Raw genomic sequence first — 15699 nt, 5'->3', positions numbered from 1 at the left:
AGTGGGAACTGAGGCCTGAGTACGGGACAGACCTGGGACTTCACTTTGCTAACTGTTCTGGGGTCAGTGGCCTAGATGCCTCTTCTCCCACCCCTCTCCCCACAAGCTCTTTCCCCTTCCTTGCTTGACTTCACCATTCCCAGTTCCCTTACTCCCTAGACTCTTGGAAGAAAGTGCCAGAGATTTCTGGTGGGCAGAGGAAGGGAAGGTGGGATTCCGTCCAGGGTGGCACGTGGAAGGTCATGTCCCAAGCGGGGCACCCTGGAGTCTCTTGCCTTTCATCTGTCTTAGCTGGGTGGGGGAAAGTGTGTTGAATGTTCCTTGCCATCCTTACCTGTGTGAGGGGCACGGGGGCTATCGCCGAGTGCCAGGTCCAGGCTGGCCGTAGCCAGTGTCCTGTCCCGTTCCCTCCCTCAGGAGGCAGATCCTCAGGGTCACACGGGGCTGGGCCTTTTCTTATATCCAGCCCTCCTGGCATAAAGAATTCAGCAGGCTTCCTCAGAAGGCATAAATATTTAATGGCATTGTAGTTATATATAATTTGATCAATATGTCAGTGCTAAAAGGGCCTTTATGGAGGCTCACCTATCATTGAGTGATCCGTGATGGAAACCCTCCCGGCCCCTCCAGAAGCAGGGGCCATTATCTCCCTGGGCCGCTGAGTGGATCATTTATTTGCCCCCTCCTTTAAGACCCTGGATGCTCCTTTCCCGTAGAGCCTGTGGCGGGGCTGGAGCGGGGCTGGAGCGGGGCTGGGGAGCCCCATCCTGGTGTTTCCTGGAGGTGTCACCCCTCTTTGTCCCTGGACTTCCTTCCCGCTGGTGATAAAACAGCCACTTGCTTTCTTTCAGAGTTGTCTAAGCTCCGTCTGAGGAGAAACTGCCTGGCAAGGAATTTCATGGTCTAGTCCAATAATTGAGGGCCTATCAATTTAGAATTGCCTGGGACATGCGATGGGATATTTTAAGTTAAAAGTACTCAGGCACATTGTTCCAGAATCTTTCAACATTTGATTGCTTCGTGGTTATGGGACCCGGCTGCTGCGGCCGCTGCCTCCTGCCCCTCGTGCCCCTCTGAGTTTAATTGGAGATGAAGCAGACTCATCTGGAACACCCCAGAGCTCGAGTCAGAGAACCTGGTAATACCTGATTAAAATTCAAGAACTGCGGAGTCCCACCCCCCCAACCGCAAACATGCATGTTTCTGGAGGAGAAGGCCCCGGGCAAGCAGGACGAGCCCTTCCTGCCGTGGCAGCTCGGGACTGACAGATGGCATGTCACTGCTGTCCAACCCTCTGTGCTAGGAAGCCTGGTCCTGGGGACTGAACCTCAGGCAGCGCAGCCCAGCCACATCGTGAAGTGGTTCTCTCTCCTCTTCCTCATCACCCTTTAAATTCTGGCGATGCTCTCGCTTCCTAAGCTGTACGGAGGAAGGACATGTCACAGCGCCCTGCAGGAACCGTTAGCAGGCTGAGACGCAGTGACGACTCCCGGATCTTCCGAGCTACCACTCTGCCGCCCTGTGTTGCAGACAACACAGTTGGACCGGGGAGGAGGAGGGTAGTGATTTGCCCAAAGCCACACAGCTAGATGGAGGCAGGACTGGGGGCGGGGGGTGGGAGCCAGCTTGGTTCTTCATGGCTGTGGGTCATAACATGCTCTTTAAAGTGCCAGGGTTCTCTTCCTCGCCTTGTTTTTATGGAGCTGAGGTTACAATGATGTATGTATTCCCGAAAGCCGGCGGGGACAGACAACAGGGCAGTTTGAAATAAATAGCAGGGAGACCGCTGGGTGGAGGTGGCTGCGGACTGGGTTGAGCAGTCAACTACATTTTCAAGAAAAAGAAAGATGGGGGGTGCGGCCAAAGCCTGGCCGGCTGCGGAAGCCCAGGAGCAGGAGACGGGGCCGGGGAGGGGGGAGGTTGAGAACCAAGACCGGATTGAGGCTCGCGTCTTTCGGCGTCCTGGGTCCGGGGCCCGTGGCTGGAGTGTGATGGGAGGAGAGGCAGGGCCTGGGGCTGCTGAAGGACCCTCGGTTTCCAGCAAGATGGTTGCAGGTCCTGCTTTCCTGAGATGATCATGGCGTGCACGGGAGCTAGGATGGCGTGCACGGGAGCTGGGCAGGCGCACTGGGCAGATTGCTCCTTGGGAAAGTCACTTGCCCCCCACCCCATCTTGTTTTCCGTCATTTATTAGCCTAACCATTTCACCGGAGACGCTGGGCAGATGTTACTCCCCGTGCCCAGTTGGGAGCACAGATTCTGAATCTCGCAGGGTCTCTGGGCACGTGTCTCCGGGCTGCTTCTGTCTGTGTCTGCTAGATTAGCTCCTTCCAAGGAACAGTGTTTTCCCACCAGCCAAGCTGCCTTCTTTGAACCACACTTGAAAAGAAACATTCAAAGTCTGTGCCCGCCTCCCCAAACACCTCTTTCCAAAGGCAGCGGTCTCCCCGCCGCCGGCACCTACCTTCTCCCCGGTCGGCATCTAAGGACCTCACTCAAAGGCGGTGGCTTTTGGCAACCCATGTGGACTGCGCACGGCTGCCTTATTGATAGCACGGTGCCCTGGGTTGCCAGGAGGAGTTTTCCAACATGTGGTCTGGTTCCAGTTTGTGATTTGTGACCTGTCCTAATTGTGGAAGTCACATGTCTTAATTTCTTTTCCCCCCTTTCTTGGAACTGAATGTTTAGGGCTTATTTGTGTTGGACCAAATGCTGTTTTAACAGCTGTTCTAATCGGAAATGCTGTCAATGATTAACCCTGACGGTAGTTTTTCTTTCAAAAATACTTCTCCAAGCTCTCTCAAAATGTCCACATTGGGCTTCTTGGTAGGAAGTCGTTTAGTGTGGTTGCTTCATTGCTGGGCGAGCCTCAGTTTCCCCATCTGAAACGTGGAGCTGCTCATTGGAAGGGCCTTCCCTGGAGGGTGTTACGAGCTCGCATGTGGGAAATGCTTGGGGGCAGCTGGGGTGCTGCATGGTAACGGTCATGATGGTGGTTGTTGTGAAGAGTGGCTCTGTCCGTCCAGCTTACATTTCTAGGAGCTTCCCTTCTGGGATCACCACCCTCCAAAAAATCAGTGTTAAGGAAGAGTCCTTGAGGGGGATAGTCCTGTCCAGTCTTCGCGCACCGGTGTGCCAAGCTCGTTCCCAGGGGTGGGGCAGTCACAGAGATATGAGTAAGGTTTACTCCCTGCTTCTGCTGTTTGGGGAGACCAGCAGGGGAGTGTCCCTCCAAGGCAGGGGATCACCCTGCAGTGACAGCTGGGAGGGACGGAATGGGTGTGGAAAGCCCACCCCAGGTCCGGACCCAGGGACAGGGAAGCCCTGGTCTATTATAAACACTGGCCAAGTATGCTTTCCCTACCCCAACCCACCCACCCTCTGCCCAACTCCCAGCCCTGTTTCATTCTGTCTTGTGCAGCCAGGCCTTCCTGGAGTTTGGGCCCAGGAAAGGGCCCGAATGCCCGTATCCCAGGGCTCCAGAATGTTCCCTGTCTGTGTGGAGCGGTTCTGATGTTTGTGCTCTTGGGAGGTGGGCGAAGGAGGCAGGAACTGCTTCTAGTGGGGGTGGAAGGGTGACACTGGGAGCTTGCTCAGAGCCACCTGGTGGCCTGGGAGGCCAAGGCTGGAGCTGGGCACAGCTACGGGAAATCTCAGCAGGTCCCTTTTCCTTAGAACTGAAAGATGCTGGACTCCCGACCAAACCCTGCAGGAAGATCCCACCTGGGCGAAAGCTGTGGCCCCATATTTGCTAAAGGGTATGGGGAAGGGGGAAGGTCAGCTCCTTTTCATATTTTGCCTGGAACTTCCAAGACCCTGACACTTGACCTGTTTGCTAGCGGAAGTGAGCAACAGATGGGAACCCATTTATAACCACCTGCCCCAGAGGTTGTGAGAGCTGGAGCTGCTGTGTAGGCCAGAGTACTGGGAAGGTTCAGATCCTGCCTTCTGCCTGCCTTCCTGGCTCAGGGGTTGGGAGGGCAGCAGCCAGAGACCCACGGGGATGGCCCTGCCTCACCCTGTTGATGAAGGGCGCCTGCCTGCCCCGCCTCCCACTTGTATGTCAACATTCTGTCCACTGCCCCCCTGGCCGCAGATGTCGCCCACCATGGACCAGGCCCAGATCTGCAGCCAGGGGGGCCTTGGAAAATCAATGCAGGGAGGCTAGTGATACTCTTTTTGGCTAAATATTTATCAAGTACTTACTGTGTGCCGGGGTCATTGGTGGTAAGAGGCCTTTGGACCAGTGAGCCTGGTTGGTCTAGTTTATGTCTGTTTCCCATTTTTAATATGTCCTTCTGTTCTGATGGGGCACATGAACATCTGATGGTTGAAGGACCGTGTTACCCTCTGCGATTTTGGACTGAGAGTCAGGGATTGTTCTAGAGCTCCTGCCAAATGCAACCTTGATCCTGTTTCCTTCCCCTTTCCCACGGTCAATCAAGGGAAGGATGAACAGAAATGAGAAAGGATCCTGTTTGGAAGAGAAGATACTGTTTGAGAGAAGAACTCTTCCCACTTACTTAGATTAATAATTTATACAGTAATTACTTAGTCATCTTCCTAGATTCCTTACAATATAGATGATGGGCATCTAGTGGGTCAAGCCCAGGTATGGTGCACAGAACAGCTCTGTACAACAAAGCAGTGTCTAGCCTCAGTGTCAGCGGCACTGAGGCTGAGAAGCCCTGGTGTCCAGTGTCCTTACTGGAGCGTACCCGAATGGCAAATGGGGCGGTAAGGCCCAGAGGTCGCAGCTAGGGGAACGCGTTCTCTCCACCCTGGAATTTGGAAGTGGGACCCGTTACTGGTATTCAGTGGGTCATTCGGTCCTTTGCAACAAAGAATTTGGGCAACTCTGGCCCTGTCCCGAGGATCAGAGTGTTCCAGGAGAGAGGACCAGTCCCTGGACCCCACCCAGGATGCCCCCATGGGGTAGACAGACTGTCCCCATGTTGGAGCCTGCCTGCTGTGGCCGGCAGCCCCAGGATGTAGGGCCACACTAGCCCATTCCCTGTCTTGGCACTTCCCCAACCAGACGGGTCCTCCTTGGTGGCCGGGGGCTAGAGGGAGGTGGGGGGTGCTAGCCCCAGGAATTCTCCCAAGGTCCTCACTCTGTTTGTAAGCCTTCAGACAGCATTGTTTTTGTTTTAAGTGCACCAGATTTCTCATTGAGAGCGATTTGACACGCTAATGATCAGAGATTTTTAAAGGCTGTTGTCATGGTTTTGTTTCTGGAAGATTGCTGTGTGCTGATGAGAGCTTTGAAGCCCGTGCTGGGACCTTGGTCCTGGGGGCCTCGGGATTCAACAAGAGCTGAGGAAGGCGGTCCTGAGCCCTGTATGTCAGGCTAGTCCTTCCTGTCTGGACACAGTTAACCATTGGGCACTATTTTTTTTTTTTTCCCAAACCGCTGTGGATCCGAGATCTGGGGTTCACATAGGATGGGGGTGGGAGAAGCAGTTGGTTGGCTGGCATGTTGAGGGTGGAGCAGTGAAGTGCTCAGCTCATGATCTACTTCTAGGAAGGATTGGGGTTCCAACGACTTACCCGCGAGCAGCTGCTTCAAGAAGGCAGTGTTTTAACTAAGATGGGGAGGCACTCATGGTGGGATTTCAGGCTGTGTGGGGGAGGGATCTGTCTGGTGGGGGAGAGGCCAAGAGAGAAGTGGAGAGGGCTGAAGGAGACCCTCGAAGGCACCTGTGGCCCTGGGGACTTCCAGTCACCTGCTTCATCTGAGCCGGAGAACCTGTCTAGCTGTTGCCATTGGGCACAACCAAGTCCTCACCACTGTGCGCTTAACTCGGATAATAGGTTTTACTGGGGTGTACGGCGGAGGGCATGGGGGATGGGGGTGGTTCTTGTTTTGTTTATTTATTTTTATTTGTTTTTAATTAGGGCTTCCATCCAGAGCCGGCAGATTCTCTGGTCTGAGCCACACATGTAGACCTCCCTCTGATAGGAAATTGGAGCTCCCCAAAGCCGAGGCAGCCCGGCTGGGGGAGGGCCACGGATTCAGCAAGGCCTCCTGGCAGGGGGCCTGTTGAGGGGGTCTGTGGCTTCAGGGGAGTGTGCGTTGACCCCTGTGGGACATTTCGGCGACTTGATGTATCTGCTTGTACTTCACACCGTCTCTCTTCTTTTGCAGACAGAGATTGCGAAGAGATTGAACACGATTTTAGCACAGATCATGCCTTTTCTGTCACAAGAGGTAAGACCTTCTTCCCTGCATCTTTCTCGTCTTTCGAGTGCAATGCCTCCCAGTGCCGTCTGGGTCCCCCTGGAGCCCCAGCCCCAATTCGTTCATAGGGACTGAAGTTAGCAACCTGGGGTTTTAGAGAAAATACTCCAGCACATCAGAGGAAGTGTTTGCTCGTTCTTCTGGTAGAACTGGTTCTCTGCCACTTCCTGAGACCAAGGAGGAGGATCCCAGCCTGGGATGGGACTAGCAATGAGCAGTGGTTGCCCTCTTTACCTCCCGCCCCCCATCCAAATGGGCATTCCTAAATGCCTCTGCATCTCTCTGTCCCATCTCCCACACCTGGAAACATCTAGGAGCAAGACGCCTGGCCACACAGTGTGAAGGGACACACCCTATGAAGGGAATGCGTACCCAAGGGGGACCCCAGCGCCTAGGACAGAGGGTCCTCCCTGTAGACATGGCCAGTCAATCATACTACCTTCTAAGCACGCCTTCCGAGAGACCGCCACCTGAGGCCTGGACGGGGCTAGTGGGTGAGACGAGGGAAGTCTTCAAGGAGGCCCCTTGGGGCAGGTCAGACAGGTGAGCTGTCTGTCCAGCAGAGCTCACTCCAGCTGGGGCAGCCCCGGCCACCCCCTCAGCTCCCTTCCAGACTCCTACTTCTTGAGTCAGAGCAGCAACCCATAAATGATGGAGTCCAAAATATGATACAGTGATGTCCTAGAGCTCACAGCCCAGTGGGGGAGACAGGTGCACATAAAGCGGATGTTATCCCAAGGCCAAAGGGAATGAATGCACCAAAAAAATATGTATTTTTCAGAGTGGTTTTAGGTTCACAGCAGCCCACGGGTGGAAGGTACAGAGACGTCCCCGTTCCCAACACCCCGCCCTAGAGCGGTGTATTTATTACACTTGATGAGCCCGCATGGTCCCATCATGGCCGCCCCCAGTCCCTGCATGATTTAAGGGTTCATCCTGCCACTTTTTCTTTCTCTCTCTCCAGACACATCTTCGTTTTCCTCTTTACTTGGCTAGGGATTGCATATCTGTAAATTCACATACCTGGCTTTTGAACTCCTTGAACGTAGAGTGCCAATCTCCTGACTGGGCGCGCACTCTAGCCGCGTCTCCTAGAAAATGGGAACGCCCTTCTGTGTGACGAACGCTGTTCCCGCATTTAGAACTTTAATGAGGGCTAGCCTCTCCCGCCCGGCTCACATTCGAAGGCGCGGAAGGACTTTTTTTTGTACGTGTGGTCGAGGGAGGCGGGTGACTGACAGCCGTGTTTGGGCTCATTTCTGTTGAAACTTAAAACAATGTACGGGAAGTGGGGCTTGAACACGCGCTCTTTGAAAAGCGTTTAAAACAGAATGTAGAAAGGCCCCCACCTGTTTCATGGGCCTCCTCTGCCTCATATGGGGGCCGCGTCCTTGCCTGGCCCCAGCGGTCCTCCCTGTGCCCCCTTCGGTCGGGAAGACAGTGCAGCTCACCCCCTCCTTGTTCCCTCCAGCACCAGCAGCAGGTGGCCCAGGCGGTGGAGCGTGCCAAGCAGGTCACCATGACGGAGCTAAACGCCATCATCGGGGTACGTGGACTCCCCAATCTGCCTCTCACCGTGTGTATAGCCCTTTTATTCCTCTCATTTACCATAACCAGAGATCGACCCTGACCTTAGCTGGCCTCAAAGGATGGCGGGCCCAGGGCTCCGGCTTCCCGTGGCTTAGACCCATCTGGGGTTCTCACCCCATGAGCTCCCCAAGTGGACGGCTTGTCTGACATGCCTCACATCCACGTCTAAACTCTCCAGCCCCAACCTCCCCCAGCTTTTGGTGTCCCCCCCGTGGTGGTGGGGGGGGCAGGCTCTGAGATAACCGTCAGACCCAGCTGCTCCTCAGGCCTCCGCGGGGGGCCCTGTCTGCTCTGTGTCCCCCTCCCTGGCAAAGGTCTGCCCTTCTTTGGCCAGCTGAGATCAGAATGATCTCTGTTGTACTGTGGATCTGAAATGTGCTGTGGAGTTTGGGTTGGGGCCTTCCTGTGCCGTGGACTGAGCTGCCTGACTGAGTGTGATTGGTGTGCCCTTGTGAATTCCAGCCGGGATTTTCTGGGAGTCCTGTCTCACCGGGAGTGGGAAAAATACCCAAGACCGCTTTGTGAGGTCCGCTTCTGGTCGGACCCCGGATCTCTCCTCTTCGGGATCCCTTTCTGGCTTGCATCTTTAATGCATTTCGTGGATTCACAGAGCATCTCTCTCCTGCTTCGGTGTGAGGCTAGGGATATTTAAGAGAAGCAGCTGAGGACAGACAGTTTTTTCATGTCCCTCTGGGCAAAACTCTTAGCCTCAGGTGTTTTCTCCACCTTTTGTCCCTACAATGAAGGAGGGTTAGGGGGCTTCTGAGCAACATAAACTCCAGGACACGCCCCCAGAGCTCTTTTCCATAGGTCTGGGGTGGGGTTGGGAATGTGTGTTTCGGAAGTTTTCCAGGTTTTTGTGAAGCAGTGGCCCAAATGACTGACGTCTGGGTCCTGCTTGGTCCTCATTTCTCTTTTGTTCTCGTGCGAGGTCATGATTTCAAGGTGGAACTGATAGTCCCAGAATGTTCTGCTTGGTGGGATAAAGGATAACTCTTGGATTTTCAGTCTGAGGCAGAAACCCTGAGACATACATTCTAGTTACGGTTCTTTTCTGTGTGACCTCGGCAGGTCCTGTCTCTTCCCAGGCCTCAATTTCTGCATCTGTTAAAGGAGGGAGTGGACCATCTTCTGGGGCCAGACGTTCAGGGAGGCTGGGGGCAGAGGGACAGAGGGATGCTGGTGGCCTCCGCTGCTCTGTCATCCTGCTGTGGGGACCTGTGACGGTGACCAATTTTTCTTTTCTTTTCTTTTTTTTTTTTTAAGATTTTATTTATTCATTTGACAGGCAGAGATCATAAGTAGGCAGAGAGGCAGGCAGAGAGGGGGGGAAGCAGGCTCCCCGCTGAGCAGAGAGCCCGACGTGGGGCTGGATCCCAGGACCCTGAGATCATGACCTGAGCCGAAGGCAGAGACCTTAACCCACTGAGCCACCCAGGCGCCCCACGGTGACCAATTTCTGTCCTGGTCTTAGCCCTGTGGAGGCTGCTGAACGCTGCCGCAAGAGGGCATGGATGCATTCGCCTGGTCTGAAGCCTGGCAATGCTTGGGGGGAGCAGAGCAGAGTCCGGAAAGAGGACTGTGAGTAAGTGGTTTGTGTTTTTAGCCATTGGGCTGGGAGGCAGCACCCCGAAGGGGAAACTGTGCTTTCGTAAAGTTTATTGTCCCTGAGATCAGCCAGTCTGAGCTTCTTCAGCCTCGACTCTGTCAAGTTTGGGGCCGGATGCTTTGTTGTGGGGCCTGTTCTGTGCGCTGTAGGATGTGTAGCAGCATTGCTGGCTTCTACCCACTGGATGCCACTGGAACCCCAGAATGTCTCCAGATGTCAGCCAAATGTCCCTGAGGGGTGGGGCCTCCGTGGTTCACAGATCTTGCCAATGCCCTCATTTCACAGAGAGGGGCAGTGATTCGAGGATGGGCACAAAGTCGGCCAGAGGCCTGAGGGCTGACTCCCAACCCCGGGCTCCTCCCCGCCCCGCTCGCTGGTCAGCCCGCCTGGGGCCCCCGCGGGTCTCGGTCTCAGGGACCAGTTCACTGGTGGCAGGGAGGCGGCTCTCCAGCAGCAGTGGAAAGAGGCCCCAGGGTGGAAGTGCGCCGTGGGTTCTGTCCTCCGAAATTCCTCCTCTTCCAGGTCCTCGTCCCGGTCCCCTTTCCAGGCCAAGCCCTCCCGTCTGCGCTGCGGCCCCGGTAGGTGCCCCCTCTCCCACTTCTGCCTCCCTCTTTGGAATTAAAATCCTCTTATGAAAATAACTTTTTTCTAAATTCTAAGAAAAGAGTGAGATTGGGGAGGAAGCGCGGCTTGGATTAGCTCCACTTCCTTTAAGTAGTATTTAGGAAGCTACAAGTTAGGTCAAGGCAGCTCGAGGCAGATATTGGAATTCAATTAAAGCCAGCGAGTGGGGCCTGTGACCCCCATTTCCAAGGTAATTGCTTCTCTGGCTCTGAGTGAATGCAGCCGTCGGCCTGTCATTAAGCAGGAGGCCGTCTCATCGCCGCGCCTGACAGAGCCTCACAAGGCAGGAATTACGGACAGCTGAGGCCTGCTGGTGCCGGGGAGCCGGACCTGACTGCGCTCCGGGAAGCAGGGGCGGCTCTGCTCCCTGGGAGGAGCGTGGCGAGCGGACTGGCTGCCGAGAGCTGACTGGGGAAGGTAGGGTGGAGGTGGGGGGCGGGGGGTGCACCGCAGGGCCCGGGGTTCTGGCCCCAGCGGTAAAGCGCGGTGCAGGGACGGGCCCAGGAGGCTCTCAGTAGCAACTGGCGGCTTTTCCCCTCACCCCATGGTGGTGCTGGATTTGCCCATCCAGAAGGAGAAGTAGCCTGGTCCGGGAATTAGGATGGCTTTGGGCAAGGCCGTCCAGAGTTCCTCCAGGCCTCAGTTTCTCCAGTTGTGACAAGACGGAGGAGGGCTGGGTAAGGCTTTCCTAGGGTGTGCCTGCTTCAGTCGGGTGTTTCTGGCTGTCTTGGGCATGGGGTTGAAGGACTCTGAGGTCATGTCTTGGTTGCATAGTGCAATACATCCGGTGTGGGCACCTGTCATGGCTTATTTATCACACGAAGTAGAGTATTTCTAGGGTCCTCTGGGGCGGAAGACTTGGAACCGCCATCAGACTGGTGTGAAGGGAGCGGGACACAGAGAGGCAGATGGGGGGAGGCCAGGCTTGCTGAGCCAGCACACCCCCTCTCCGTGGGGCCAAAGATCTCAGTTACTGTCGAGCCCGTACTGTGCTAGGGCCCCGTTTCTTAGATCCACATTATTATGAGAGCGGTCCTCAAAGAGTCAAGGTCCCTGTGCGTGGGGGTGGGGCGCGGAGAGCATCCACCTGGAGCTGAGCAGCATCCAGCGGAAGGCATCCCTAGGCCGATTATAGACCCTGTGAGCTGACCTAGCAACCATCTCCAGGATCCTCCTTTTCCATCGCTCTGTGCTGGCCCAAGGTCGTTGAACCTGACCGACGGTGTGGCCTTTACCCCATCAGCCCACTGACAGTTTGGTCTGTATTCCCTTGGAGATTCATTAGCCCAAGACATGTTCTAAAGTGTTGACTTGCTGGGGCGGGGAGATCGTAGCTTGTCACAGACAACTCGGTATTCCGAAGCCCTTCCTGAGGGTTTTGCATTCACTCTGGGATGTAGGTGGGCAGGATTCACTTGGCTGAGTTTTCCAGGAGGAAGAAGGTGGAGAAGGGCATGCTTCAGAATGCATCAGTTTCTTTTCAGGCGGCGGCGTGGAGGGGAGAGGGCGTGCTGGCTCTCAGTTGGGGCTGTGCTTGCCTCCCCGAGCCAGTCCCCATCTCCGAAATAGGATAGCAGTCGTTGTTGGGAGCTCTCAAAGCTATCTCAGCACGGAGGCATGGTCCATTGCGGAGCTGCGGCGGGCGGGGGGGGCAGCCATGCAAGGTAGCAGGAACAGGGAAGGCCCAGGGATGCTCCCCCCACGCTGGAGGGGCCATAAGTGTCCATTTTATGCAGACAGAACTCTGGGCTTCCTCTGGTGGGTATCCTTAGTGGGTCTGGGCTTTGGAAATGCTTAGACAACTTCACTAAGTTTAACCCAAATCATGAACCTGAGAAGTGAAGCATTAAATCAACCAGCAAAGGCATTAAAGCGTGATGTGCATAATCCAATTACCCGAACTCGGGGAGGAAGCTCTTCCCCGTCAGGCTCTCCTGTAAGCGGCCCTGTCCTCTGAGCCCAGGGCATTGGCACTTGACACACGCGAAGACAGGCACACACTTAGGGCCCATGGGCCGCCTGCTTTGACGTGCTTGTGTTCTGGCATGAAATATTACAGGAAGGATGAGTCCTCCAGAGCGGGCTCGGTTTCAGGCGCTTAGCCGGTCTTTGGGGGTTGGCAGTGGATGGGGGGTGGTGAGCTCCATCCCTTCTTGGATGGCGGACTCGATTCCATGTCTCCCCACTCGTCACCCCCCCACCCATGGCACTGTATTGGAGCACAAAGTCCTCTGAGGTCAGGGCGGGCCACAAGGGATTGAAGTGCAGCCTGAGGCCAGCCGGCCGCACCCTGTCTGCCTGTAGAGGGGCTGGGGCGGTGACACGGAACAGCAAGGCAGGTGCAGGTTGCCAGCCAGCAACCCCTGCCCCACTGGGGAGAAACTTTTGTTTCACTCTCTGTTGCAACCAAGACTGTGATGAGCAGACCCCTCCCACGCCCAGTAAGCGCTAGCATCTGCCCTCGCCCCAAGAGATAAGCCTTGGAGGCCGGGGCTTCCGTCCTTGCTTCCTGAAGCCTGCCGGGCCACTCCCGACTCTGCCTTCAAACCAGGCAGAGGACACCTCAGGGGACTTTCTGGCTGCACAGGGGGTGCTTTTGTACTTGAAGATGAGAAGTATATGGAAATTTCCTTTCCTCTGTTGCAAAGAGGACACTGATGTCCAACACACTGTGGCAGGAAATCACCCTCCCAGGCTTGGATGCGCAGCAGCTTTGAAAAGCCTCTGTTCTCCCAACAGCCACCACAGCCTTTGTTCCAGATTTCTGATGCTTGCTCGCGGGTTCACATTTCCAAGAAGCAGGACACGCTCCACGGATGCTCCTTGTCCCCATGGACTGTTCTAGCTGTATTTCAGTGGGCCTTGGAGAGGAGGCACGGATCTGGGAGGTGGATGGCCCTTTTCAGACAGAGTCACTGTGCGGACTTACTTCCTAGCCTCTCCGTGTCTGCCTTTTGCAACATTATCACTTACTTACACAGCAAAGGCACACTGAGCAAACAAACCAGGCACCATTAGAGATGCTGGGCTGGATAGAGCAAGATCCTGTCTTCCTGAAACTCACAGGTCGGCAAGCATCCCATAAAGATGAAGGAAATGGTTATAGCTGTGATCCATTCATAGCTTTTGCTAACGTGAACTGAGCACCTGCTTTGCCTTGATGTGTAGTATCACGTGTGAGGTCCTTGCACAGGGAGAAAACGGAGGCCCAGAGAGGTCCACTGACTCCTCTAAGGTCTCACAGCTGATAAAGGATAGAGCTGCACGTCTGCCTTAGCCTGTCTGGCCCCGGTATCAGAAGGGAGACCTCTGCGCTGACCAGGCTGGTGGGGAGGGCTCCCGGAGGAGGAGGCATTTGAACTGGGCAGGGAGCCGAGAAGGTTGGGTAAAGAGGACAGAGCTTACCCGGAAAGGTAAGAATTGGGGTGTTTGGACTCACTCAGCTGCGGCTCTCCCTGGGCAGGAATCTGCAGTCAGCTCTTTATCTAGCAACCGAATTGTTCATGGAGGGAGCCAGCCTTGGACCCATGCAGCTGCTCCCCAGAAGCCCTTCTCCTCTCCTCCCCTCACCTCTCCTCCCCTCTCTCTGCAGCGATCTCACCGGCTGTGCCCTGTGAAAAAGTAGATTAAATCCCTCCCTCCTTGCTTTCTGGGATTTTACTAGATAGTTAACACTGGCAAAATTAAAGGGCCTTCCAGCAACCGGTCTAAAACCACAGGGCTGCTGGCGGAGACCCATTTTAAGACCGCGCATGTAGGTGCAGTTGGACGGTTGGCCCACACCGAGGAGTAATGGGTGGCTGTTGGAAAGGACGTGTTGATTAGTACAGAACAGGCTTCAGTTAAAACCCAGTTGTGTAGTAGTAACAGTTGTAGTGAGGTTGGCAAGAGCCTATTGATTTAGGAATACATTTACAATGTGTAGATTTTCATAAAGGAAAATTCTAGAGAGAGGAACAGTGGAATCTTCTAGAGAGTGGGATTGAAGAGTAATTTTTTAAGAACAACTTTTTAATCCATACTTATTTTACGTGTCTTCTGACTGCATATATTTTTTTTCCTTGTAATAAGACCCAACAATTATAATTTCTTTGAAAAGAAAGAATAGAGGAGCTCTGCTGTAAAGTAAGCTCCTGTGTCCCAGGAGGAGCCGGAGTGCAGTCTGGGTTGGGTGGGGTTTCTGCATGGGGCCCCCTGCCGGGGTCTTGTTCCATATCAGGGACCAGTGCCCACCAGTAATTTCCCTCAATCATCCAACAGTAGATGTTTCAGCTCTGAGTAATGGCCACTGGTCCTAGCCTTTGACCCAGAGCTGATAAAAAAGCACCCCCCTTTGGGGGGCAGGAGTGTGGTGGTGGCCGGGGTTCCCCCATTGACTTCCAGATGAGCCAGATTTGCAGTTTGCTGTGTCGTGGTTGTGGGAGAGCAGGGCCCTTCACCCCAGTTGCAAACACTTCCTGCCTCTGAGAGCCTCACCTCCCACCAGAACTGTAGACTTTCCCCCTGTGTTTGTTGTCTGCCAGCCTGGCCCAAAAGCCAAGTTGACATCAGCAGGCAAGCTTGTCACCCCCACCAAGCTCTTTGGACTTGAGGAGTCATGCCGGAGGTGGGAGGCTCTCCTTAGGGACACTCGTTGGATAAGATCGATGGTTGACAGATTTGAGTCCAGGTGTCACCTACTAGTGGTTGGACTTGGCTAATTACTGGCCACCCATTCCAGCCCCCTAAGAGTCAGTTTGCCATCTGTAAAATGGGCACAAACCCTCCTTTGCCATCCGGGCCGTAAGGGTCAGAGAGAATATTTGGAAAGTGCCACGCGTTCACGCGGGCTTTCAGTAAATGTCGGTCCCCTTCTCTTGTGTTCCTGGAGAAGATGTCAGCATAGGTGGCTGTCAGCATACCCAAAGCCCTGGCCACTCCTCAGAGGTATTTGGCGGTGGTATAGTGCGCCCCACAATTCCTGTGGTTCTTGGCACAAAGTTCTGAATGGTAAGATAAAGGCTATTTTGTAGTGGCTGCTGGGGCGAGGACCTGGTTTGTCCAGGGGGTATGGGATATGGCAGGGAAAGAGAACACCCTGGGGCTAATCTGGGGTAGGGGTCCCTTGTTAGCTGCTGTTGTGAGATCACCTAATGAGTCATCTGCCTGAGGTCACACGGCTAGGAAGCACCAGAGCCAGGATTGGAATCCTGGTCCATCTATTTCCAAACTCCACTCTTGTTACTCTGGTCTCCGCTCTGTTCTCCGCTCTAAGGTCCAGCGACGTCAGCTCTCATTCTACTGGCCCCAGGGTCCTCTTGATCTCGGGAATTTTCTTCTGTGGCCTGGCCCTGGCTCAGCCATCAGCCTGGAGTTCCTGAGAATTAGGGAGGCTTCCCAGGATATGGGCTCAGGGTGGGAACCACCGGCTGCGAATGTCTGAAGGCATGCAAGCATGAGCAAGTGTGACTGCTGGCTTAAAAAAGGGCCCCCCTCAACCGAGACGGAGCCCCAGTGATTCTTTGGTCCTGAAATGCATGCTTTATTTTTCTGGGGCTTGGAAATGGACACTGAGGAATTGTGTCCTGAAACTGGGGTGGGGGGATGGGTGGAGAGTTTGGAGAAAAAAGTCTGGTGCCTAAACTGCTGTCGGTTA

General features: G+C 54.7%; 1 protein-coding gene across 8 annotated transcripts in view; it reads left to right on the top strand.

The window, feature by feature from the left end:
* The window catches only part of TLE3 (TLE family member 3, transcriptional corepressor), a 46406-nt gene that overhangs the window by 14253 nt on the left and 16454 nt on the right, over positions 1-15699 (top strand). For 4 of the 8 annotated variants that reach the window (XM_046008007.1, XM_046008005.1, XM_046008006.1 and 1 more), the window contains exons 5-6: positions 6149-6211; positions 7713-7787. In XM_046008007.1, coding sequence (XP_045863963.1) covers positions 6149-6211; positions 7713-7787 — 138 coding nt within the window. Of the gene's footprint in view, positions 1-6148; positions 6212-7712; positions 7818-15699 lie in introns of all 8 variants that reach the window. The other 4 variants (XM_046008002.1, XM_046008000.1, XM_046008001.1 and 1 more) reach the window with 1 other exon arrangement.

Source organism: Meles meles, chromosome 6 (assembly GCF_922984935.1).
Source record: "Meles meles chromosome 6, mMelMel3.1 paternal haplotype, whole genome shotgun sequence".
NCBI lineage: Eukaryota > Metazoa > Chordata > Mammalia > Carnivora > Mustelidae > Meles > Meles meles.
Note: the sequence above shows the minus strand (reverse complement) of the source record. Positions and strands in the feature narration are given on the sequence as shown.